At 36.8% G+C, this 24,232-nt stretch overlaps 1 protein-coding gene across 1 annotated transcript; it reads left to right on the forward strand.

Moving 5' to 3' along the window:
• Window positions 1-956: 956 nt before the first annotated feature.
• Window positions 957-22,778, forward strand: LOC306870099 (poly [ADP-ribose] polymerase tankyrase-1-like). The gene is made up of 28 exons (XM_079417169.1): window positions 957-1,473; window positions 2,340-2,564; window positions 3,928-4,023; window positions 4,523-4,559; window positions 6,344-6,419; window positions 8,153-8,173; window positions 9,979-10,073; window positions 10,391-10,457; window positions 10,601-10,787; window positions 11,544-11,662; window positions 11,743-11,834; window positions 11,916-11,994; window positions 13,706-13,877; window positions 14,004-14,083; window positions 14,275-14,420; window positions 14,504-14,669; window positions 15,228-15,447; window positions 15,546-15,655; window positions 16,649-16,837; window positions 17,096-17,333; window positions 17,893-17,972; window positions 18,058-18,178; window positions 18,274-18,371; window positions 18,462-18,536; window positions 18,736-18,841; window positions 20,914-21,100; window positions 21,206-21,362; window positions 22,289-22,778. Exons 1-28 carry the CDS (start codon window positions 1,005-1,007, stop codon window positions 22,373-22,375), a joined length of 3,795 nt encoding a protein of 1,264 aa, XP_079273295.1. The 5' UTR covers window positions 957-1,004; the 3' UTR covers window positions 22,376-22,778.
• Window positions 22,779-24,232: the final 1,454 nt, after the last annotated feature.

Here is a 24,232-nt window from a genome sequence, read left to right on the forward strand (position 1 = left end):
CTATTGTGAATAAAATATAAGTTTATGAGATTTGTAAATTATTGCATTCCTTTTTTATTCGTAATTTGTACAGTGTCCCAACTTTTTTGGAATCGGGTTTGTATATAAGCTTAACTAACCTCTTCAGATAAGAGTCTTGATTCCCATCCGTGATGCACGAGAAGAACCAGACATCTCTCCAGCTACATATTAACAGCACAATGCACTAAAACACTCACAATCTTTAAGTTAATTTACACCCAAAACAACCAAGAGAGCACAAGCAGGCCCTGAAGCAATAGATATCATTTCTGTCCACCCCCAACCACCTGGTGCCAGTGGAGGTTTTTGTTGTTGTTTGACAAGGCCCCATATACCAGAACAGTTTGAATGTCCACAAAGCTGAGGTGTGTCATATAAAGAGGTGGAGCAGATCATCTCACCCTGGGCCAGACTTTTGGGTGTAACATTGTTTTCAGTTTCAATGTGAAGTCAGACACCTGATGGGTGGATAGATAGATAGATAGATAGATAGATAGATAGATAGATAGATAGATAGATAGATAGATAGATAGATAGATAGATAGATAGATAGATAGATGATAGATAGATAGAGATTACATTTATTTTATTTCAGCTTGTTGCCAAAGCAGTATTAATTAGTTTTATTTAGTTTAAGTAGCTATTTAGTTAATAACTGAAACTGATTTTTTTTAGACACTATAGACGTATTAAAACAACAACAAAACTACTAACTTTAATTCAAATTATAAAAACTATAACAGTATCTCAATGATACTAAAATAACAGACAGATAGATTCATCCACGGTCCCTATAATTTCATAAATTTGAAGATTTGTGTCATAGTTTAATGACATTAAAATATATTAAATGCGGAGTAAATGAAACTGAGATATTTAACATAATCAGTAGCGCGTAGCTTCCAACCGGAAGCCTTCTCGCACTGAGCGGAAGCGCAGCGGCTCCAGCTGTTATTGTTGACAGACGGAGCTTTGGGGGGAAAATGGCGGTGTCCCGTCGATCCTCACAGCACCAACAAAGCAGCCTGCAGCCGTCTCCGCGGAACGCCGTGATCGCATCCCCCCCACCGGAATCGCCGTCCGCGATTATTCCCGAATCGACTACTTTATTGAGCCCCTCGGCCTCTGGCGCAGCGGAATGCGACGGAGCGACGATGGAGTCCGCAGCGGCCTCCTCCTCCTCCGCCTCTTCCCCAGACCGGCCCGCAACAGCAGCGGCCGCGCTCGGCAGCTCCAGCTGCAGCAGCATTAGCTCCGGCGCGACCGCAGGCAGCCAGAGCCCCGACTCAGGGGCGGCCAGTCCCGGGGACGGGGCCGGCGGGGCGTTCAGAGAGCTGTTCGAGGCCTGTCGGAACGGAGATGTGTCGCGGGTGAAGAGGCTGGTGGACTCGGTGAATGTGAACGCCAAAGACATGGCCGGACGAAAATCAACCCCTCTGCATTTCGCTGCAGGTCTGTATTTGTTCGATATAATCCGTGTTTGTAAGCATCTTGCTTTGTTTTTGACCTTATAAAAGAACAGAACGTCTCCTTTGTGGATTTTGGTTCCTTTAGATTTGGAGTTTATTTATACAGGCATGAGATTTTTCATTGGAGGTCTACGAATACATTCATATATACAGTTTGTTGTTTTCATACAGAAATTATGACTGTTCACAGTGGTTATGTGTCATGGAATATCATTACGGCATGTTTCATTTGGTTCAAATAATAAGAGTAAAATATAATTTTACTCTTATTACGAAGCTGACACGTAATTGTACTAAATTTCCCTCATAGACTCTCTGTAAACACAATATCTATTCAAATGGTTTAAATTTCATAAATCAAATTTAAAATGACCATTGTGGACAGGAAAACAAATTAAATGTTGGTGCTATCTAATTAGGTTTTTAAAAACTATAATATAATATAAGTCTGCGTTCTGTGAGGCATATGAGCTGACTAAATCCATTACTATTTAGGAATATCTGGAGATTTGCTAACCAGGAGTTATAATCTTAAAAAGTTAAGCATTTTGTCTCCTGCTGTCAATTAAATGGACGTCATTCCAAATAAACATACTTTGTTCTGTGTCTCACCAAAGAAGAAACTCAAGCAGGTTTGAAATGTCATGCAAATTGTTCACAAATTTTTGGGTGAACTATGCCTTTAAAAGAAATGTGTCAAATAGTTGTGGCATTTAAAAAACATACACTTTCACAAATAGAGCAGTTTTAGATCAGATATGAATAAGATCTGGTGTTTCTTTTTTTATTCAGTTTATCATATTAGATGCATTGCTTGTTAAACGGCTTGTCCTATGTAATGTTTTACAGGTTTTGGCAGAAAGGACGTGGTGGAGCATCTCCTGCAGACCGGAGCAAACGTCCATTCCCGCGACGACGGCGGTCTGATCCCGCTCCATAACGCCTGCTCGTTTGGGCACGCAGAGGTGGTCAGCCTGCTGCTGTGTAGCGGCGCGGACCCCAACGCACGAGACAACTGGAACTACACACCTCTGCACGAAGCCGCCATCAAGGGCAAAATAGACGTGTGCATTGGTATGGATTCATTTGAGAATGTTATTTTATCCGTTTCCAATTATAGACCAATTCTGATCATTAAAACAGCTTTAATAAAGACAAATTCTGATGGTCACCGATATATCATTCATCCCTAGCAGTGAGGCAGTGAATCAGGTCTAGTGAGTCACAGTCCACAGCTGTTTCCTGGAGAGCTGATGTGGCATTCCAGCGTATTGCTGTGTTGTGATAGTAATGTTGTTGTCCTGCAGTATTTTTCTCCTGCACCCTGATGTCATAGAGTGCTGCTGAATAAATACCCCTGTGCTGAGACAGCACTCTGTGTGTGAGTCTGAGTGAGAAAACTGACAGAATCTCTGAAGCTTGCATTAGTAACATGATAAATAGGTTTGTCTGAGTTCGGTGGCTTACTTTGTTTCTTCAGAGTTATTTGGTGAGTGTAGAGAGTGACTGATAGGGATGTGCAGTATATTGGTGATTATATCATTATTGGTCAGTATTATTTTTGTACTGATTAATTTGATATTGAAAATTTATCAGAATTAAAAAAAAAATGTATTTTAATATAAACCAGGAGCCTGTAAAAACAAGTAAATAAGACCTTTATAAACTGAAAGTTAAGTTGATCAATTTTAGCTCCTGCTATTAATTCAACAGATGTCAATTCACATAACTATACCCATGTTCAGTCCGGCGGTATGATATCTCCCACATAACAAGAGGTTTTCAGCATTAGTAATCATAAGCGTGCAGTTTTCATGATCTCATATTAATTGAGAAGACCGTTTTGGATTATTCACACTTACAAAATGTATCTGTCAAGCTTCAGGACCATTTAGATTAGCGTTAAAGCTGATGTAGAGTGGTGTTTTTTTATGACTATCATTAACATTCTGCTAAACGTTTTGAAAAATGTCTTGAAAATTGTAATTGCTTTGTTTTAGAGTTATTTGGCAAGTAACTGTTTATGATGTGCAATATATTGTAGAAAATATCTATATTAGTCAATATTGTAATTTTTTGATAACATGCTGATGCTGGAAACATTTTTTTAAAAACTAACACTTTGGTAATAATAGGTAGACCTATATAACAGTTAACTACATGAACAATACTGCAGCATTTGTTAATCTAAGTTAATTTGTCAATTTCAGCATTTAAAATGAAACATTGGTGAATGCATTAAATAAACAGTTGTCCATCTTTTCTGCTTTGCATGTAAGTGTTTTGATGGCTGAGTGTACTACACTACATGAACACTTTAGGTGGAAAAACAGTGTTGATAATTATACTTATCAACCACAATATACAACGTTATCAACTTTTAGTATCGGTCAGTTTCAGTATCGGTGACTGTATTGCTTGCTTCTGTTTCTTACAGTGTTGCTCCAGCACGGCGCTGATCCGAACATCAGAAACACTGATGGCAAATCAGCTCTGGACCTGGCAGACCCTTCTGCTAAGACCGTCCTCACTGGTGAGACACACACACATACATATTTGCTTTAAAGTCATTAACAACACACAAAATCTGATGAGCAGACATGTAAAGGCCCACTGAGTATGTTTTGTAGTATGCAGTATGCCATTACAGCAACAGCGTGCTGTGTGAGTGCAGTTTACCACAATGCACTGCACTCCAGTCTGAAAAAATGAACCTACGGCCATTTACAGCCACATTTCCATAGTACATTAATTGATCGGACAGCTACATGTTTAAATATTTGCACACAAAGTTGGATTAAAATGCCACTCACCAAATTAAATGTAGTGAGGTTAATGTAACAGCCTTCTGTTTGAAACGGTGCATCCTGCATACCATGTCACATACTATTTAAAAGAGGTACTGCATGGTAAACAAAGTCAGTATTCCAGTCTGAACACAGCCACAGTAACACTAAAAATATCCACACACACATTAATGAATCTTGCAAATTAAGTCTGTCTGACACCTGCTGTTTTAATTTTTTTATCAGGTGAATATAAGAAGGATGAACTGTTGGAGGCAGCGAGGTGAGCTTTTGGCATACTATATTAATTTAATATCAATGTATCAATGGTTTTGAGGGGTTTTGGATGTTTGTTTGAATCCCTCAGCCGCTTGTTTCTTATGCTGGAGTCCTTTGGGAAGAATGTGCAGAGGTGTAGGTGCTACACACAACCTGACATATAGTTGTATCTTAATGTTTAGAAAACTCTGACATCAGAACAGAACGGAAATCCAAGAATATCAGAATGAGACATTTTTGCCACTTGGTATATTAATGTTTATTGGACGGTGTAACTGTAAGAACAACTTTTATACTGTCTGTAATATTTCAAGATGAACACTTACTGGACTGAACCAACTTAGGTTTACTTGATTATCCATACATCAATTTTTGGAAAAATCATGTTAAAATGTGAGTACCAATTATGATCATCCGACTCTTGAGGAATGTTTATTTGTTCATCTCTCAGTCTGCATTGCATTGTTTTGCCTCATCATACAAACTACAGAGCTTGCAACATAAAATTAAAAATGTAAATATAATCATAATATTTTATGTATGCTATCTGCTATATTGTTATGACGATCTCATTGATTTGCATTTCAGAATTTCATCTTACTTTTTGGCCGTATAAATATCTGCAACTGCAGCAAATAATATATATTTGATACGTTTACACCTGAGTAGCAGTATAGTCCAATATAATTTCCACTGCACCATCCTTTAATAGCTGCTCACATAACAGTCCCATGTATTGCTTATAGCAATAAATAGAGTAAAAAGGAAGGTTTTATATTTAAACTTACAGTAAAGGCCATTGCACACTGAGTCCGAATTTTTCGTCCGAAATTTTCGCACGTTGAAAATTAAATACGACCTCACGTTTTGTCAATCACGTTTGCACACTGCCTCCGAAATTTTCGTCCGTCAAAAAAAAATTCGGATCGGGTTCGATTTTTTTGCGTTTTTCGCATCCGTATAAAGCATTTTGAGATGCTTTGAGAAGGTGTTTTGACCATTCAGAGCCACCGTACAAGCGAAAGCCAAAATCCAAAATAGTGTCAGACAAATGAATACACTTCGTCTTGCAGCACAGAGCATTTTATGACAAACAAATTGCGGAATACAGAATATAAAGAACTGCTGTAGCCTATTTTTTATGCCTGGCGCGCACCTTTCCGATGCCGCAGTTCGGTGTGTGTGTGTGTGTGTCCATACCTCAGAGAGTCTCTGTTCAGGATAAATTGGTTCACGGAAATTGGTGGTCTTCATTGGTGCTCTTCTTTTTATTATGTGGATTCAGTATCGCTAGCAAAGTATCAAACTGAGGCATTGACATCCTGAAATAAACTTTGAATCTCTCGAGATAATCCTGCAGCTCTTTGATAAGGAGGTGGAACCTTCCTCTTTGCGCAATCTAAGGATTGGATGGACCCAATATTTTCTTTTTCTTTTTTTAAAAAGAGAGAGGACAACAAAATCATCCTCACTACTTAAAGACATTTTGTATAGTTTTGCGATTTTTTTCGAAACGGATTAATTAAAACGCATCGGACTCAGTGTGCAAGGTCTCTGTGCGTGACGAATTTTTAAGATTGCGAATGCGAAAAAACGCATGCGAAAATTTCGGACTCAGTGTGCAGAGACCTTAACTTTACATGGTGTATTGAACTCTTTTATTTTAAAAGATACTGTTTCTTTAAGTACATTTGACTCTTTTTTTGACTTGTCACTCATCCAGAAATGTTGATGAAAGTTGCCGTTCCTAACGGTGTTTTACTCCCTCTGTTTGGAAAACCTTCTTAGGAGCGGAAATGAGGAAAAGTTGATGGCACTTTTGACTCCACTTAACGTCAACTGTCATGCCAGCGATGGGCGCAAGGTAACAGATCAGAATCACTTCATTTAATGCCAAGTATGACTGTTTTAGATTGGATGTCTGATGTCGTTTCGAAACTCTAGCTCTGACTCTAGCTCTCATTGGTTGAATAAATAGATGTAGGTCAAGACAATCCCAAATCCCCTTGTTTGAGTTTTTTCTTTCAGTAATACCGTGTTTAGAGTAAACAGCGCTGACCTAGTTTTACCCATGATGAGTTTAAGTTTGGACATATGGTTGATGTCGTTTTATAATGTTTGTTACACTGCCCCTTTGTTCAGTCTGGCATGCTTTTGGATGTCAGTCATTTTTATGAGGGATTTCAGTTGATCTTTGATTCCTATTGGATGCACGCCTGACCTTCATGAAGTTTTCGGCCAAAGCTTTTGTGATCCATTTCTTCCTCTAGTCATAACATAATAACTATGTTGATTTCCCCTCAAATCCTCTGTCATCCCTGAACATTTCAGGTCACTCCCTCCCTCCAGACCTCTGTGTCTTTATATCAGAAGGGCTTTTTAGGAATGAGTTAATTGTGGGATTGTCTCCTGTTTGTCTTGTAATAGATTTTGAGTTATGTACTGTAACTCATGCTGTAGTATAGTGATGTAGGCAATTATTATATTTTTTTTACAGGCTGCAGAGTATTGTTGCTATACTTTCATTTTTGTACACTCCGATACTGATGTTGATGCTGGTGTTTTGTATAATGATGTAATTTTGACTGGAGCATTTTAAGTGGAATACAGCGCACACTAGTTTGATAAATTGCTTTTTTCCTCTTTGTTGATAAAAGCGTTCGCTAAACGTGTAAATGTAAATAGTTGCTCACTGAGCATAATGCACACTTGAATGTACTTTGCATAGATGTGAGTATTGGCAGTCATGTCATACAGAGGACATTTATGTAACAAAAATTGTGTATATGCTGTGTGGTATTGTTTTTGAACACAGTACATGAGCATAGAAAATGTTTATAAGCCTAAGGGATGCACCGATATGATAATAAACATATGTATAGTCATTTGTTTTGTATAGAATATTGTATAAAATTATATATTGAAATTGTGTGTATATGTACTGTTCAAAAGTTTGGGATTTAAAAAAAAATTATATTTTTATTCAACAAAGATGCATTAAATTGATCAAAAGTGACGGTAAAGATATTAATAATGTTAAAAAAATAAAAATTTCTATTCATCAAAGTGAAAGATAACAATGTATCTACAAAAATATAAAGCAGCACAACTTTTTCAATGCTGATTAATAATAGAAAAGGTTTCTTGAGCAGCAAATACTAGAATGATTCATGTAGTTTCATGTGAAATTGAAGCATGAAAGATGTTAAATTCAGCATACATCACAGGCAAATCTATTAAACTACAAAATAGTTACTGCATTTTGATCAACTTCTTGCAGCCTTGGTGTAAAAGAAATTTAAAAAATATCAGACTTTTGAACAGTAGTGTTTATTAGTGTTATTAATAATGTTTATTAGGTATATTGGCCGTTTAAAATGTCAAATCGGCTGTAGCATTTATCATCCTGTGTGAACTGATTCCTAAAAAATAATATACAGTCTTTCACAAGCATGAAGTAGCTAAATATTTTTAGTAATTGAAGATGCTGTAGCTGTTGAATTATTAGGTTGTAAGCACCACAGTCAGCTTTGATGGATATGTTAGTTAATAGCTAATTTTTTGTTTTGTTTTGTTTTTTGTTCTGGCGACATTCAGTCTACATCTCAAAAAATGCTGGTAAGTTTATTTTGTGAAACAGAAATGAGTTTTATTTGGTCTTCTGTGATTTTATTGTTTATTTTTCATTTTGATTTGTTTTCAATTTTTGTCCCTAAAAAAAAAATCTATATGCTGGTTCACACTTAAAACGCACAGAAACCTGCCTTATTTTCTGCTGGTCACAATCCATCAATCAACCAATAGCTCGGCTAACGTTTGTTGACTCCTGCAGGTTCTGAAAACTTTCTTTGAAGTCTTTATTTAACACTTTTTACAATACTTCTCTAAATTGTCTGCCTCTGCAAGAACTCCGCCATGTTTCCACCCCTAAACCCCACCTCCGCATCCATGCATTGCCTCATGTTCTTCAATCCGTTTGTTTGATTTGTTGTGATCAGCACGCATGCTCTCCACGAACGTGGTGTTTAACTCCTGATTTCTCTTTGACATCCTGTCCTGTTTAGTTCCATTGTGTGTATGCTAGAAACATTGCACTGTTGCCTATTGCTTGTGCTGTACTACATAATAGTGACATGAACATGAATGTTGCCTTTCCATCCTGCACTGAATAATATTCTCTCAGACAATGCATCATTCTTTTGAGGCAGAATACTAAATGGCTGCGTCGAAATTGGTTGTCATGCTGATTGTTTTGCTGTGGTTGTGTTCAGGCTGTCATTATTTCTTCATTTTTCACTGCATGAACTGGGAACGAATTTGTAACTTTTTTGTGCTTAGGCTATTTTAAGTTACTAGTGGTTTGAGTCACTTATCATCTCTTCTTAAGTGATCGAGCTCAAGCCAGATTCATCAGTTGTTCAGAGAGATCGCAGATATAAAGGCCTACTTGCACCAAGAGGCAATAGTTCACAACAGCGACCGCTTTTAGTGTTTAGAGAAAGTATTAACATTTGTTTCCCATTTTCTCCAAATGAATTTCGATTAAAGAATTTGAAGCCATAAACAAAACCAACCACTCTTACAAGAGCATTTCAAACTTGCTGGTCTGTGCACTTGAAGCAATGCAAATGATGTAATTTAATTCAAAATGATGGTACAGTATAAACCTATTGGCTTAGAATCATGTAAAACCAAAATATCGCTGGATTTTTATGTCACTTGCAATGCTTTATGGGAGCTTGTGGTTGGCGCTGAGCTCTTCTGCATCTATTTCTGTTTCCTTGGTACCATTGACTTTCTCTGATTGGTGGGTCTGTCTTAAGGATTATGGGTAAAGACACTGACTTTTTCACCTTTTTAAGGCATGTGAAACAATTGTTGAGAAGCTATAAAAGAACTTAAAACTTGAAATCTTTCAAAAATGAGGAAAGAAAGCAACTAACTAAACAGGTATGACATGCTGAATATCATTTTTCTATGACTATATACAACACTTCCAAATAAGTTGGCTGAAAGTCTTATTTAAATGTATAATAAATTCAATACAACTAAAACATACTATATATTAACTGTACATGTGGAAAAAGTCAAATACACCATTCTTCTATAATTTGTTCCGTTTTTGGTGTGAGTAGGCCTTTACATGTTTATTTAAGTCCATATATTTATAATTAGTGTGGATGCTAGAACACGTACCACTTCTTCATTTGTATCACAAGAACGTAGTTTCAGAAGCGAAATACATTACACAGAACAGATCACTGCATAAAAAGTTAGCCATTGTAGTGATTAAACTAATGATGGGGATGGGTTACAAACAGGGTTACATCATTCTTTGAGGTTGGGTTTTTGCAACAAGCACTTGTTATATTGATGAGCACTTATTTAGCTTGATTGTTAATATTTCTCTGGTTCTTTTGCAGTCCACTCCTCTTCACCTGGCCGCTGGGTATAATCGAGTGCGTATAGTGCAGCTGCTGCTGCAGTACGGTGCTGACGTCCATGCCAAAGACAAAGGGTGAGAAACGTCTACGTCTTATCTCTCTCTTTAACATGTGGTGTCCAGTATGGAAGTAATTGCTGTTTTTTTACTTCTCACAAAAGAATACTGAAAAATCTATAAATATATGAAGCAGCACTTTAACTGTTTTTAACGTTGATAATACTAGGAAATATTTCTTGAGCAGGAAATCAGAACATTAGAATATGGATGTATAGGAATCTATAGACCAGAAATGTATTAGGACAGATGGCCGTTTTTGATTTCGTGTTGGCTTTAAATGCTTTAATTATGATCTTTTGAATAATTCTGAACTTTTGCTCTCTCTTTATCAGTGGTCTAGTTCCCCTGCATAATGCCTGCTCTTATGGTCACTATGAGGTCACAGAGCTCCTGCTGAAGGTAAAGAAAGCAATCCAGCCAATACTTACTGATCACAATGTATTAGCTCCCCCAGCACTAATATAAGCACAGGTGCTTATTGTTCTGATTATTAGTTACAATAATGCACATGATTGATGCTTTGCTATTTGCCTCTCTCACAGCATGGGGCGTGCGTTAATGCCATGGACCTGTGGCAGTTCACGCCGCTGCACGAGGCGGCTAGTAAGAATCGAGTGGAGGTGTGTTCACTGCTGCTGAGTCACGGCGCTGATCCCACACTGCTCAACTGCCACGGCAAGAGCGCTGTAGATGTGGCGCCCACACCTGAACTGAAAGAGAGACTCACCTGTAAGTGACATTCATGCTGCTTTCTTTTCAGTATCACCACCCTGCATTGTATTTGGTGAATATCCAATACCCGTTTCTTATTCATTTTGGGTTATTGATTCTAGAAATACTGCCTGTTTTTCTCTAGGAAGTCACAATTTCTCAATCTGGTGATGCTATGGAATTATGCATTTCATAGCATTTTTGCTTCTAGCAACCATTTGTAAGGTGAAGAAGACTCGTACTATCTTTTAATAAGCAGAAAAACTGCAACAAAGAAATTATTCCTATTGAATGATTCCTATGAACTATTCCTATGATATTATTTTATGCTTAATGCTGTTAGAATTATGGACCGTGACAAAAGAAAATGCAAGTATGACCCAGATGTTTTCTACTACATCTGTGGGTGTTTTACTACATGCAAACAGCAACAGAAAAGCTTATTTTGTAAAGTTTTTGAACTAAAATGTTTTTTTTTGTCATGCCTTTGCATACAAAATGATGCCTTTTGCGAGTAAAATGATACATTTTAAATACTTTTATCATTAAAGCCATAACGTTTTACATTTGACTGCTTTTGTAAGTGCTTAAAATTAATTTAGATAAAAACATTAAAGCTCATATGTAATAAAAAAAATATGATGGAAAATTTGTATTGATATTTTTGAACTCCGCTTCATCACATTGGGTAATATTTGGACATTTTTTTTTTTTTTTTTCAAGATGCAGGGCTGTTAGTAATCGTTTGACTTTTTTGTGATTTACCTCATCCAGATGAGTTCAAAGGACACACGCTTTTGCAAGCGGCCCGCGAGGCGGACATGGCAAAGGTCAAGAAAACTGCTCAAGAGATCATCAGCTTCAAACACCCTCACTCGCATGACTCTGCTCTGGTGAGCACATTACATGGTCTCCTCTGAATCCTGAAGGTTTTAATGATGTGTTTATTAAAATGTCTTTATGATGTTTGCAGCACTGCGCCGTAGCCTCTCCTCATCCCAAACGCAAACAGGTCACAGAGCTGCTGCTGCGGAAAGGTGCCAACATTCACGAGAAGAACAAGGAGTGAGTGTTGAAATTGCTAGTAAATTTCACAAATAAATGGCAAGACATTCTCACATTATCTTATATTCTTTCTCCTTCTAGTTTTATGACTCCGTTCCACGTTGCTTCTGAAAGAGGTCATAATGACGTGCTTGAAGTCCTTCAGAAACACGGAGCAAAGGTACAAGCATCCTCACACTGCATGGAACGAATTCATTATGAGCTCTGTTTTAGGAGATAATGAGCCAATTTGCTATGCGTCATCTACTTAGTCAGCTTTGTCTATATTTAAAGCCTGTTATATTATCTCTTGTACCCTACATCGAATATTATGCCAGACTCCAGGGCTTCTTTTTTTAATAAATCAATTTGTAAATGATAAAACAATTATCAATTCATATTGTGCTATACTAGTGGTTTTTAAACTCTGGCTTGCGACCCACCCAAGGCTTAAAGATGGGTCACCAAGATGATTTAAGGAAAATGTATGTATTTAACAAAGTTCAAGACTCTGGGAAGAAGGAGGTGGGAACCGGCAAACATAACTTCTTATAAACCTAAACAACAAAATGAAAGTAAACTGCAGCCACCTCACAGCAGACTCCAGTGCGTATCTGTCTCTCCGTGTTTGCGCTCTGGATATTATCAAAGGTAGTTTCGGATGTTGTAGCCAATCACAGCCAATCTGTTGATTTCTTGAACGCAGCAACCAATCCGAGGTTTTTCAGAATTCACTCACCGTTCAAAACGCCAGAGTTTATTTCAGTCCTGAATTCTGCAAGCTTATCCTCCGATTGTAGTGTAGACACGATGTAAATAAAATATTTATTGTGCAGTGTAGATTTTTCTGAGAATGCGATAAACTGAAACGAGTGACAGCTCAGTGATTTTTAAGGGAGCGCTATTTGCGTGTTTTCTTGTGCATAATCCATAATTTAAGTTAAAAAAATGTATTTAATCAAAATACAGGAAAAACTGTAATATTGTGAAATATTATTACACTTTTTTTTTTTTTTTTACTAAAACAAAGTGTATTTCAATATATTACAAATATAATGTATTCCTGTGATGTAAAGCTGAATATTCAGCATCATTGCTCCAGTCTTCAGTGTCACATGATCCTTCAGAAATCATTATAAGGCCTGGAATGCACTATGATGGCCCGATTTTACAGTCTGAACAAGTTGACGCTAGTTGAGGAAAGTCAGAGCCAGTCTGCAGATTACAGCTGACAGATTCCACAGAAAATCGCGTAGTGTATAATGGTCACAGACTCTTTTTTTAGCTTCAGACTTTGATTCTATTAAGTCGGAGGATATCAAACATGTTTGATATTTTCAGCCAATTTTAGAACGCATATGTTTTCATTTGTCATGCGTCTCCTAGCAACAGGGCGCACGTTTCTGCGTGAGTTCGTTGTGATCGGAACAACTTTAAAGTCTGGTAGTGTATGATCTTCAGTCATGTAGTGTATTTACAAAGTCGGTAAGTGTATGATGCCTAATGTTTTAAAAATCTGTTCAGATTTTAAAAGTCGTGTAGAGTATTCCAGCCTTAATATGCCGATTTGTTGCTCAAGAAGTGGGGTGGTGATGGCGCAGTGGATAAGACACATGCCTTTGGTGTGAGAGACCCGGGTTCGAATCCACTGTGAGACACAAATGTGTCCCTGAGCAAGACACTTAACCCCTAGTTGCTCCAGAGGCGTGCAACCTCTGACATATATAGCAATTGTAAGTCTCTTTGGATAAAAGTGTCAGCTAAATTAATAAATGTAAATGTAAGAAAAAATTCTTATTTTCAGTGTTGAAAACATTATGCTGCTTCATATTCTTGGTCTTCTTACTAAACCCAAAGTTCCCTTTATAATAACCCTTTGTGCGTGTGTTTAGGTGAATGCTGTGGACACGCTGGGACAGACAGCCCTGCATAGGGCGGCCCTTGCCGGTCACATCCAGACTTGCAGACAATTGCTGAGTTACGGAGCCGACCCGTCAATCGTTTCACTGCAGGGCTTCACTGCATCACAGATGGGCAATGAAGCCGTACAGCAAATACTCAATGGTACTATTACAGTGTCACATCCATTACTCTTAAGTCTTATTACAGTACGATTAATGAATTAACTGTCCATTTATCCAAACAGCACCATGTCCTGAATTTATGATTTTTCTGCGTTTATTTCTTCAGAGAACATTCCTCCTCGTAATTCGGATGTGGATTACCGCTTTCTCGAGGCTGCTAAAGCCGGAGACCTTGACACAGTAAAGGTAAAAAACAGTTTGGCTTATGGTACCACGTTTAAAGTTAGCGTGGACAAAATCTTTTTCACTTTTGCAATGTGACATAAAATAGGACATTTAGTGATGATAAGGGACTAAATTTGTTCTAAAGATTTCGAATAAGGGAATCAATAAATATTTATTCATTTGATGCCAATTTGTCTGTGTATCTTCTATAGCAACTGTGCTCCCCACAAAACGTGAATTGTCGTGACCTGGAGGGTCGTCACTCCACCCCGCTGCATTTTGCTGCAGGCTACAACCGTGTGGCTGTGGTGGAATACCTGTTGCATCATGGGGCGGACGTGCACGCTAAAGATAAAGGGTACGATCATCTTCATCTGAATTAGCATGACTGTCGTTGCACTGTGTCTGAATTATCTGATTTTCACTTGTTCTCTTTGTCAGTGGTCTGGTTCCTTTGCACAACGCGTGTTCGTACGGTCACTACGAGGTGGCAGAGTTGCTGGTGAGACATGGAGCGTCTGTGAACGTGGCAGACCTTTGGAAGTTCACACCACTACATGAGGCTGCAGCCAAGGGCAAATATGAGATCTGCAAACTACTGCTCAAGGTTTGATACATCAGATGGAGAAATCTTGCACATGTTGGCATAATCATGAATATCACGATTGTGTGGGAATTAAAATATCAATGATGTTTAGTCCTATCATGAGTTATAATTGTGCACTGATAATTTATTAATGCACCGAAGTTTAGATTCTTGTCTAAAATTCTAGATACATTAGGCCAAAATCCAATTAAAAAATATGAAAATTTGTGCAATATATAAATTCTATAAATATTGTAAATACGTTTTTAGATTAATAATTAAATATCTATAAATATTATGCAATTTAAATTTTATATTATTATTGATGGAAAAACAAACAAACTGCGACCTAAAAATAAAATAAATAATAATATCCAGATTTTTCAGCTGCCAGTAAATTAAATCCGGAGTCGTTTTGCGTGCTACTTTACATGCTATTTTTTTCTCTCTTTAGTTTAAGGTGAAATTGTGCCTTTCGTATCAACTTGATTTTTCAAAACAATTTTTGCGGCCTTAAATGTACTTAATATAGGATTAATGATTATTATTATGAGTGTAACACAGCTGCTCCCCCTTTAGCATGGTGCAGACCCGTCTAAGAAGAACCGTGATGGCAACACGGCTCTGGACATGGTAAAGGACGGAGACACAGACATCCAGGACCTTCTGCGTGGAGACGCCGCCCTGCTGGATGCTGCTAAGAAGGGCTGTTTGGCCCGTGTGCAGAAGCTCTGCAGCCCTGAGAATATCAACTGCAGAGACACTCAGGGCAGGAACTCCACACCGCTGCACCTTGCAGGTAACGTACCATAATCCACATTCTCACATTGATCAGTCGACATGCATTTATCTCATATCTCTGGTGGTTTAATGATGAATTCCTTCATTTTTGATCAGCTGGTTATAATAACCTGGAGGTGGCTGAGTATCTCCTGGAGCACGGAGCGGATGTGAACGCTCAGGATAAAGGAGGACTGATCCCTCTGCATAACGCTGCTTCATATGGGGTGAGAAAATAGGGGATACGGGAAGGTCAGAGGTCTTAGTTTGGATAAATGACTTTACCTATGAAGGATAGGTTTTGTAGAATAGAATATTACAGAAAGGATTCCAGAGATTTAAATAAAAAATGATGGCGGCACCCGGGGAGCAGTTGGGGGTTCGGTGCCTTGCTCAAGGGTCTCACCTCAGTCGTGGTATTGAGGGTGGAGAGAGTGTTGGTTATTCACTCCCCCACCTACAATCCCTGCCGGACCTGAGACTCGAACCCACGACCTTCAGGTTACAAGTACAACTCTCTATCCATTAGGCCACGACTGCCCCTTTTTTTATATTTAATAAAAAAAATATATAAAAAATGTTTTAATAAAAAAATATATTTTTTTATATTTATACACTATTGTTAAAATATTTGGGGTCGGTAAGATTTTTAAATGTATTTAAAAGGTCTCTTATGCTCACCAAACCTGCATTTATTTGATCAAACATCCATTAATATTATGAAATATTAATATAATTTAAAATAACTGTTTACTATTTGAATATATTTTGAAATGTAATTTATTCTCGTGATATAACGTTGAATTTTCAGCATCATTGTTCCAGTCTTCACTGTGACATGATCCTTCAGAAATCAATCTAATATGCCGATTTGTTGCTCAAAAAACATTTGGTTATTATCATTGTTGAAAACATTTGTGCTGCTTAATATTTTTGTGGATTCTTTGATAAATGGAAAGTTCAGAAGAATTAATTTTAAAGAACGTGGTAGCGGTAGAGATATAGCGATTGTGCACAATTGCTCAGTGAATGATTTTACACAATATTTTGTCATTTTCATTATGTATTAAACTATATTGTCATTAGCAAATGCACATATTCTCAAAATGGCTAAATATTGGGTGATTGGACTGTTTAGCAGTAGCGCATATGAACTTGTACCCAGTAATGAACAGAAATATTGTAGCATAATGTGTAATTGCCTTCTCTGTTCTGTCCAGCATGTGGACATCGCCGCCCTCCTGATCAAGTTTAACACATGCGTGAACGCGACAGATAAGTGGGCGTTCACACCGCTGCATGAGGCTGCACAAAAGGGCCGCACACAGCTGTGTGCACTGCTGCTGGCGCACGGCGCTGACCCTACCATGAAGAACCAGGAGGGACAGACGGCTCTGGACCTGGCCACGGTAAACACTACAGCAGCTGATAATACTGTAGTTAAGAAAAAATACAAGTTGACTTCAGTTGAACCCTATAAAGCCTGACATATGAAATAATAGTCAGAATTTTTTTTTTTTTTTTTTTTTTTTAAGTTTATTGAACCTTTAAAAAAAAAAAAAAAAAAAAGGAAAATCTAAATGTTTTTTACTTGAGTATCAAATTTGCTTCTGTACTGACTGTAGTATGAAGTTCATTGTCCTTCATCTGCTCTCTGTGTCAATCAGGCTGATGATATCCGAGCTCTGCTGATGGATGCCATGCCACCTGATGCTCTACCCAGCTGTTTCAAACCGCAGGCCACCGTGCTCAGCGCCGCTCTCATATCACCCGCCTCCACACCCTCCTGCCTCTCCGCTGCCTCCAGCATCGATAACCTGGCCGGGCCCCTCTGCGACGGGGCCAGTGGAGGGGCTACAGGGCCCGCTGATGGGGCTTCCGGAACTGACCGCAAGGAAGGAGATGGTGAGAAACAAAAGAACCGTCACAGAGTTGTTGGTTTAGGAATCAGGCTAAATTGATTCACTTAAAAGAACTGGTTCATAAGAGTCATTTGTTTGGCAATCAGATCAGGCTATATTGATTGCGCTATATGATTTTGATGAACTAAAAAGAACTGCCTCATAAGAGTAACTTGTTAAGGAATCGGGCTACAATGATGAATTCACTAAAACAACAGCCTCACATGAGTCATTTGCTCAGAATTCCTACTACACTGACTGTATGATTGTGAGTCACTAAAAAGCGACACCTTGTAAGAGTCATCCATTCAGGAATCAGACTCCACTGAACGCTCTGTATGGTTTTGATTCTCCAAAAAGAACCACGTCGTTTGTTTGGGAATCAGATTACACTGATTGTATATGAATTTGTTTCAGTAAAAAGAACCACTATAATACAAGTTTGGGAATCAGACTACACTATTTTTTTAGTGATTTATTTTTTTAACTGATAATGTGAGTTTCTTTTCAGTTGTCCAGCATATCTTAATTTGTTAAGATTGTTTTGTTTTTTGGCCCTGTAGCTGTCTTGGATATGAACATCTCACAATTCCTGAAGAGTCTGGGGCTTGAACATTTGAGGGACATCTTTGAGAGAGAACAGGTGAGAAAATCGGAGACATCTTCTGGATTTCTTCTGGCACTGTTTCAAGATTTCCTCATGTTTTTATCAACGCCGTGTCCATTAGATCACTCTGGACGTGTTGGCTGATATGGGTCACGAGGAACTCAAGGAGATCGGCATCAATGCTTACGGACACCGTCATAAACTCATCAAAGGCATCGAGAGGCTGCTTGGAGGACAGCAGGGTGAGTGTCCATCTCATAAAACTGCTCCTAAATGCTGCTCCTGCTTGAATCGGTGTGATTTTATTACACTTAAATCTTGTTATCTGTACGCACAGGTGCCAACCCATACCTGACGTTCCACTGCACCAATCAGGGCACAGTTTTGATCGACCTGGCCGTGGATGATAAAGAGTTTCAATCTGTTGAGGAAGAGGTACAAACATAAACACTTGGAGCTCTTAGCTGTTTCATGCACCCATCTGCTTTGGCTGTGTGATGAGTGTTTGTTTGTGTTTGGTCACAGATGCAAAGCACAATTCGGGAGCACAGGGACGGAGGAAACGCAGGTGGCGTTTTCAGTCGATACAATGTCATCAAGGTAAAACACACCAAATGCATTCAACATTAGTGATATTTAACTCTTCTAAAACAGGTATTGATGTCCAAAAAAGGTTTACATAAACATACTGTATGATCACATTGTTTTGATAGATGTGGGTAAATGATCTAGCCTCATATTTGATATCGTAAATATCGGTTCTACTCTTGAGCAAAATCTCACAGAAATTGTCTTGTAGATCCAGAAGGTGGTGAATAAGAAATTGAGAGAGCGATACACACACAGACAGAAAGAGATCGCAGACGAGAATCACAACCACCACAATGAGCGAATGCTGTTTCATGGTAAGCGATCTCATGCTGCTCTTCTTAACATTGACTTGAAAAGAAACTAACAATCTTTTTTTTATCTGTTCTATTACTTTTTTTTGCCACAATGTAATTATTTTCATCTTAATTTTGAAATTAAATGAAAATGCTTATAATAAATAAAGGATTTAGGGCTATAACGTTTCTGTTTCAACTATAGGCCCTATGCTGTTCTTTTGAACTTTATATTCCTCAAAGAATCCTGAAAAAATATGATGGTTTCTATAAAAATATGAATCGGCACAATTGTTTTCAACATTATAAGAATGAATGTAAGAATTATGAGAATAATAAGAAATGTTTCTTAAGCAGTAAATCGGTATATTAGATTGATTTCTGAAGGATCATGTGACACTGAAGACTGGAGTAATGATGCTGAAAATTCAGCTTTGATCACAGGAATAAATTACATTTGAAAATTAATTCAAATACAAAATACACTGTAAAAAAACAAAAAACAATTGGAACTTTTAAGGCAAGCAGATTTTTGCGTTTTCTCAACCTGTTAATTGTCACGGGCCCACCGGTGGGCCCACTTGCCATTACATGATTTAAACAGTAATATCTTAGTCTGAACCAAAAGCAATCTTGACAAACTATATATTCTTTGAAAGCTTAAAGACTCTAGTTTTCATATTTGGTGACTGATTTTTAAAATATTTTACAGGGCAACTGTAATTTGTTCATTTGTAAGAAGAGTACTCATCAGTCAGAGAGAGAGTTCTGACCTTTACTTTGAAATAGTGATACATATATAAAATCATGAAAAATCTCCATTCATGTTTGTCAAGTGTTCAAAAGATAAAATTCATTCTCTTTTTTGAGAGAAAAGTCTAAAAGTGTTTCGAATATAAAGAAAAAACAATAGGTTCTCAATTTTTGATGCAGCGTGAACTATATCGTACGTCCAGGGTTCTTGTTGCATGATGATGAATTGAAATCAAATACTGCCATGCCACCGTTAATACTTCTGAATGTGATGTCTACGTCATAAATATTGAGAAAAGAATGGAAGAAACATGTTTCAGATCACTCGAACCATATATGGAGATAGAGCAGCCCTTATATGGTTACTAATGAGGTTTGATGGTCATCTAGTGGAAAAGCTTGGTACTACGCCCCAAACAAAATTTCACTGAAAGCTCATTTTTTTGAGATATCAACCTCAAATTTGGAACACAACTTCTTCAGATTTTTGGTTTTGATTTTCTAGCAGTTTTAGAGTAAAACATGTTATGTAAAATATATATTTTACACAAAATATAAATATTCAAATTTTTACGTTTTATTTTTCATAAACTTAAACTTCCATAACTTTTTTGTAATATAATTTTTTATAACTTTTTTCACCTCTACAATAATCTGCTAAGTGTCTTCTTTAAAAAGAGACCAACCTTAAGTATCTGCTCCAAACCATTCAAAATATATTATAAAATATATATAAAATTATAACAATTTAAGTTGGAAATGTCATTTTCAGGCCTATACTCAAAAAGTGGAACCGACAGTTAACAGGTTAAGTTTATACAACAAAAAGTTGAAAATCTCTTCAAAAATAAGTTGAGAACTCAAAAATCTGCTGAAGCTGGTTGCCTTAATTTTAAGTTGGCTCAACTTTTTTTTTTTTTTTTTTTTTTTTACAGTGCAGTTACTTTAATATTACTGTTTTTATTGTATTTTTTTTAATCAAATAAATGCAGTCTTGGTGAACACACAAGATACAGTAATTCTTAATGCTTATTTTGAATTATTTAGCTAGTTTTAGTTTTCATCCCACAAACCTGTAGCATCTACCTACACTAATTAATCTGCATCATGATTAATACCAAACGACCTTCAAAGTTTAAGCTCAGCGTTTTATTAATGAAATGTACAACATTACACAGTGCTGTACTTTTTGTCAATAAATAAATGTGCTAAGAAATGCCATTGTTGCTATATTTAGCTCTAAATTGCATTTTTTTGTTCATACTGTAGTTTTTATTTAATTTTAATAGTTTTCATTATCATAATCCTAAACCTTTTTTTGCAATTGTTCTTTTTTTCAGGATCTCCATTCATAAATGCCATCATCCATAAAGGATTTGATGAGCGTCATGCATACATCGGTGGCATGTTTGGAGCTGGCATTTATTTTGCAGAGAACTCCTCTAAGAGTAACCAGTACGTCTATGGCATCGGTGGCGGCACAGGCTGCCCCACTCACAAAGACCGCTCCTGCTATGTGTGCCACAGGTACATTAACACACATGACACAATAAGAGATGCAACATAAACAGTTCACATTGCATTACTGCACTAGACGGTTTTCATATTTTCCTCTGTGTTGATTTCCCACAGGCAAATGTTGTTCTGCCGTGTAACATTGGGAAAGTCCTTCCTGCAGTTCAGCGCCATGAAGATGGCCCACGCTCCCCCTGGACATCATTCTGTGATCGGCCGTCCCAGTGTCAACGGCCTGGCCTACGCCGAGTACGTGATCTACCGCGGAGAACAGGTATGGTTGTAAAAGAAAAGCTGCTGCTTAAAATACAGCTATAATCAGGTTATATAGCGCTTTATACAATACAGGCAGCTTCACAGCAATAAACAGGAAAATAATAGAACTAGTGATACAACATTCATCAAATAGCTCTAAAATAGATTCAGATCGAGCAGGGTCCAATGAATTACGTTGTTTCTTGTTTTTTTCTGTTTTAATTTTTATGAGTTTCATTATAAATGGTTAAATTTAATTTAAGTAATCAAAAAGCATGTCTAATTAATTAAAATCATGAATTTAACTACAATTCAACATTTTATGGCCCTGTGGAAGTAGGCTATTTTTCCCCAAAGTCTGTTTAATTTTTCCCAGATTGCATGTTTTCTGTTATAAAGGCTTATACATTTTAACAATTCATTAAAAAATGTAACAAATTAATTTTTTATTTAATTAAAATAATTTATTTAACTATGAAATGGGTTTTATTTTTTATCAAAAAAATAATTTCCCAATTTTTATTTTTATTTTTTCTGAAACATTCTCATCTAAATTTAAATTTAGCAACTTCAGTGACAATCTACATTTTACATTAAATTACTTTTTTTTTTTTTTACTGGATTCTGTCTGTGTAGTGACCTAAGCTTAAGTCACTTCAGTGTTGATTCAGATTTGCTTCAATAAATGTGTGAAGTTCATCAATTTATTAAACAAGTTAAATTGAGGTGGAAGCAAAGACAACAGTGTCGTTATTCAACTTGTCATTTCAATGTCGATTCAGCTTGAAAGAAGCAGCTCTACAGAAGACAGTAGTGTCATTATTCAGCTCAAGTTTTGTTTTGTTCTCATCCAATAGTGCACAGCACCCTTATGAAAGAGACTGCAAGCTGTGATGTTTTAGTGTGACTGATGTGTTAATGTGTGGTGCTGTTGTTGTTTTCCAGGCCTACCCAGAGTATCTCATCACTTATCAGATAATAAAGCCGGACAGCACGCCTCAGTCCTCCACAGGAGCAGAGCAGAAATCATAGTCAGACACTGCGTTTCTACACTCACTCACTCATCACTCATTCTTTCTCACTCTCGTTGCACAATGGAAATGTGAACTTTCCCATGTACCCACGTCTTGGAATTCCCATGTATGAATTATGAATTTGCACTTTTAAAAACAAGTTACTTAAGTTATTTGAAAATAGTTGCATTTGTGAAGTCTAATGTACAGGTAGTATAAAGAAAACATGTAAAACTGACTGTGTTTAACAATGCTATTTGAGTTGTATTTTAATGGAACTTTTTTTTGAGTCTGTTAATTTCTTTTAAATAAATCTCATCAGAACAAGACTCATTCATATGACTTGCTTTTCATTGTTTATTCATATGAAATGTTATTGCCTTTATTATCTCTAAAATATTAAAAAGTTCAACAAGTTTCTTATTCACACCCAGGCTGCAATTATTAGATTTTTTTTTTTTTAAACAGTAATATTGTAAAATATTTTTTCCTTTTTTTTTTTTTTTTTTTCTATTTTAATATTTTAAAATGTAATTAAATCCTTTGATCAAAGCTGAATTTTCAGCATCATTACTCCAGTTTTCAGTGTCATGTAATCTTAGAAATATTGTTAAAATATTATCCATTTAGAAATATATCAACTTCAAGTCTGATTCTCCTGTTTAATGTCGTAGCTGATTGTTTTTGGCTGCTGATAGACGACAAATAGTCATCATTCCAATGTCGGCCTGAAGTAAGGATGTGGATGTGGATATGGGTAAAAAGCAGGTTGGTAGGGGCTTATGAGACTCGGGAATCCCTAGGGGGAAAATTGCAGTCCACCAAACTGGCCTACAGGCGCTGACTGAACTGCATAACGGGCTGCTTTTGTACTGACGACTGGAAGCGAATGCAACCGGAATCCTCAGATAAAATAAGGTGTAAATTCTCAAGTTTTAAAAAAAATATAGGCTGTTTTTATTTATATATTTATTTTGGAATATGCTAATTATAGGCATACTGAAATATTCCAGTAGCTGTTTAGCATGCAAACATTTAGATCAGATTTTTGCAATCAATCAATCAATAAAAATGTAGCTAGATAGAAAAACAATATAATAATAAAATAAAACACAAATAAGCCTTTCCTAACTACGGTTTAAATAATGTAGGCTACATTGTCCAGTGTTTATTGAACTGAAAATGATTAGGCCTACCTCCTCAAAACTCAGATCGCTTGTCTTCCTGCTACTGGTTTTCTCTGCCTCTATCCAACAGACATACATATCTTAAACAGTAAGCCTTACATAAGCCTATATTATATTAGAAGTCATGTTTTTAACTCACAGGAACAGCCAGACTGCAGACAGGAGACTGAAAACCAAGATTAAATTCTGACCTGCAAAATAAAACCGCTTTACATTGCAATCATAAATTGGTTGTCCCATATATATATATGTATAATATAACATATATATTATTTTGTTTGTCTATAACATTACATAATGCTCCACAGATCATAATATAGAGATCCAATTTTTTTTTTTTTTTTTCTCCTGTCTTTCCTCATGTTGTGCTGTATTCTTCTTCTTTATTGCATTTCGTTGCCTTGTACCTACATGTGCAATGACAATAAACTGAATCCAATCCAATTGCTTAAAATAGCATTCATTAGTAACTAGGTTCTAGGTGTTTTCCTTTTTTTCTCCTCCTATGAATCAGCTGATTAAATTTTTTTATTTTTGTTTTTTCCTTAATATATTTGAAGGAAAAGCTGCTCTCATAACATATTGTAGCATGTATTGCACTACACACATTACATCATAATGATATTAAAACATTAGAAAACCAATAACCAGCTTTTAATTCTTAGGTATGCCTCACCGTAATGCTTGGA

Source organism: Barbus barbus (assembly GCF_936440315.1).
Source record: "Barbus barbus genome assembly, chromosome: 5".
In the NCBI taxonomy this organism is placed as follows: domain Eukaryota; kingdom Metazoa; phylum Chordata; class Actinopteri; order Cypriniformes; family Cyprinidae; genus Barbus; species Barbus barbus.

Bases quoted from the DNA above. Each gene is read 5' to 3' on its own strand.
- LOC306870099 (XM_079417169.1), top strand. From the start codon at position 1,005: ATGGCGGTGTCCCGTCGATCCTCACAGCACCAACAAAGCAGCCTGCAG. The intron at 11,995-13,705 runs GTACAAGCATCC...GCGTGTGTTTAG, and splicing joins TTCAGAAACACGGAGCAAAG to GTGAATGCTGTGGACACGCT. The intron at 17,334-17,892 runs GTGAGAAACAAA...TTGGCCCTGTAG, and splicing joins TGACCGCAAGGAAGGAGATG to CTGTCTTGGATATGAACATC.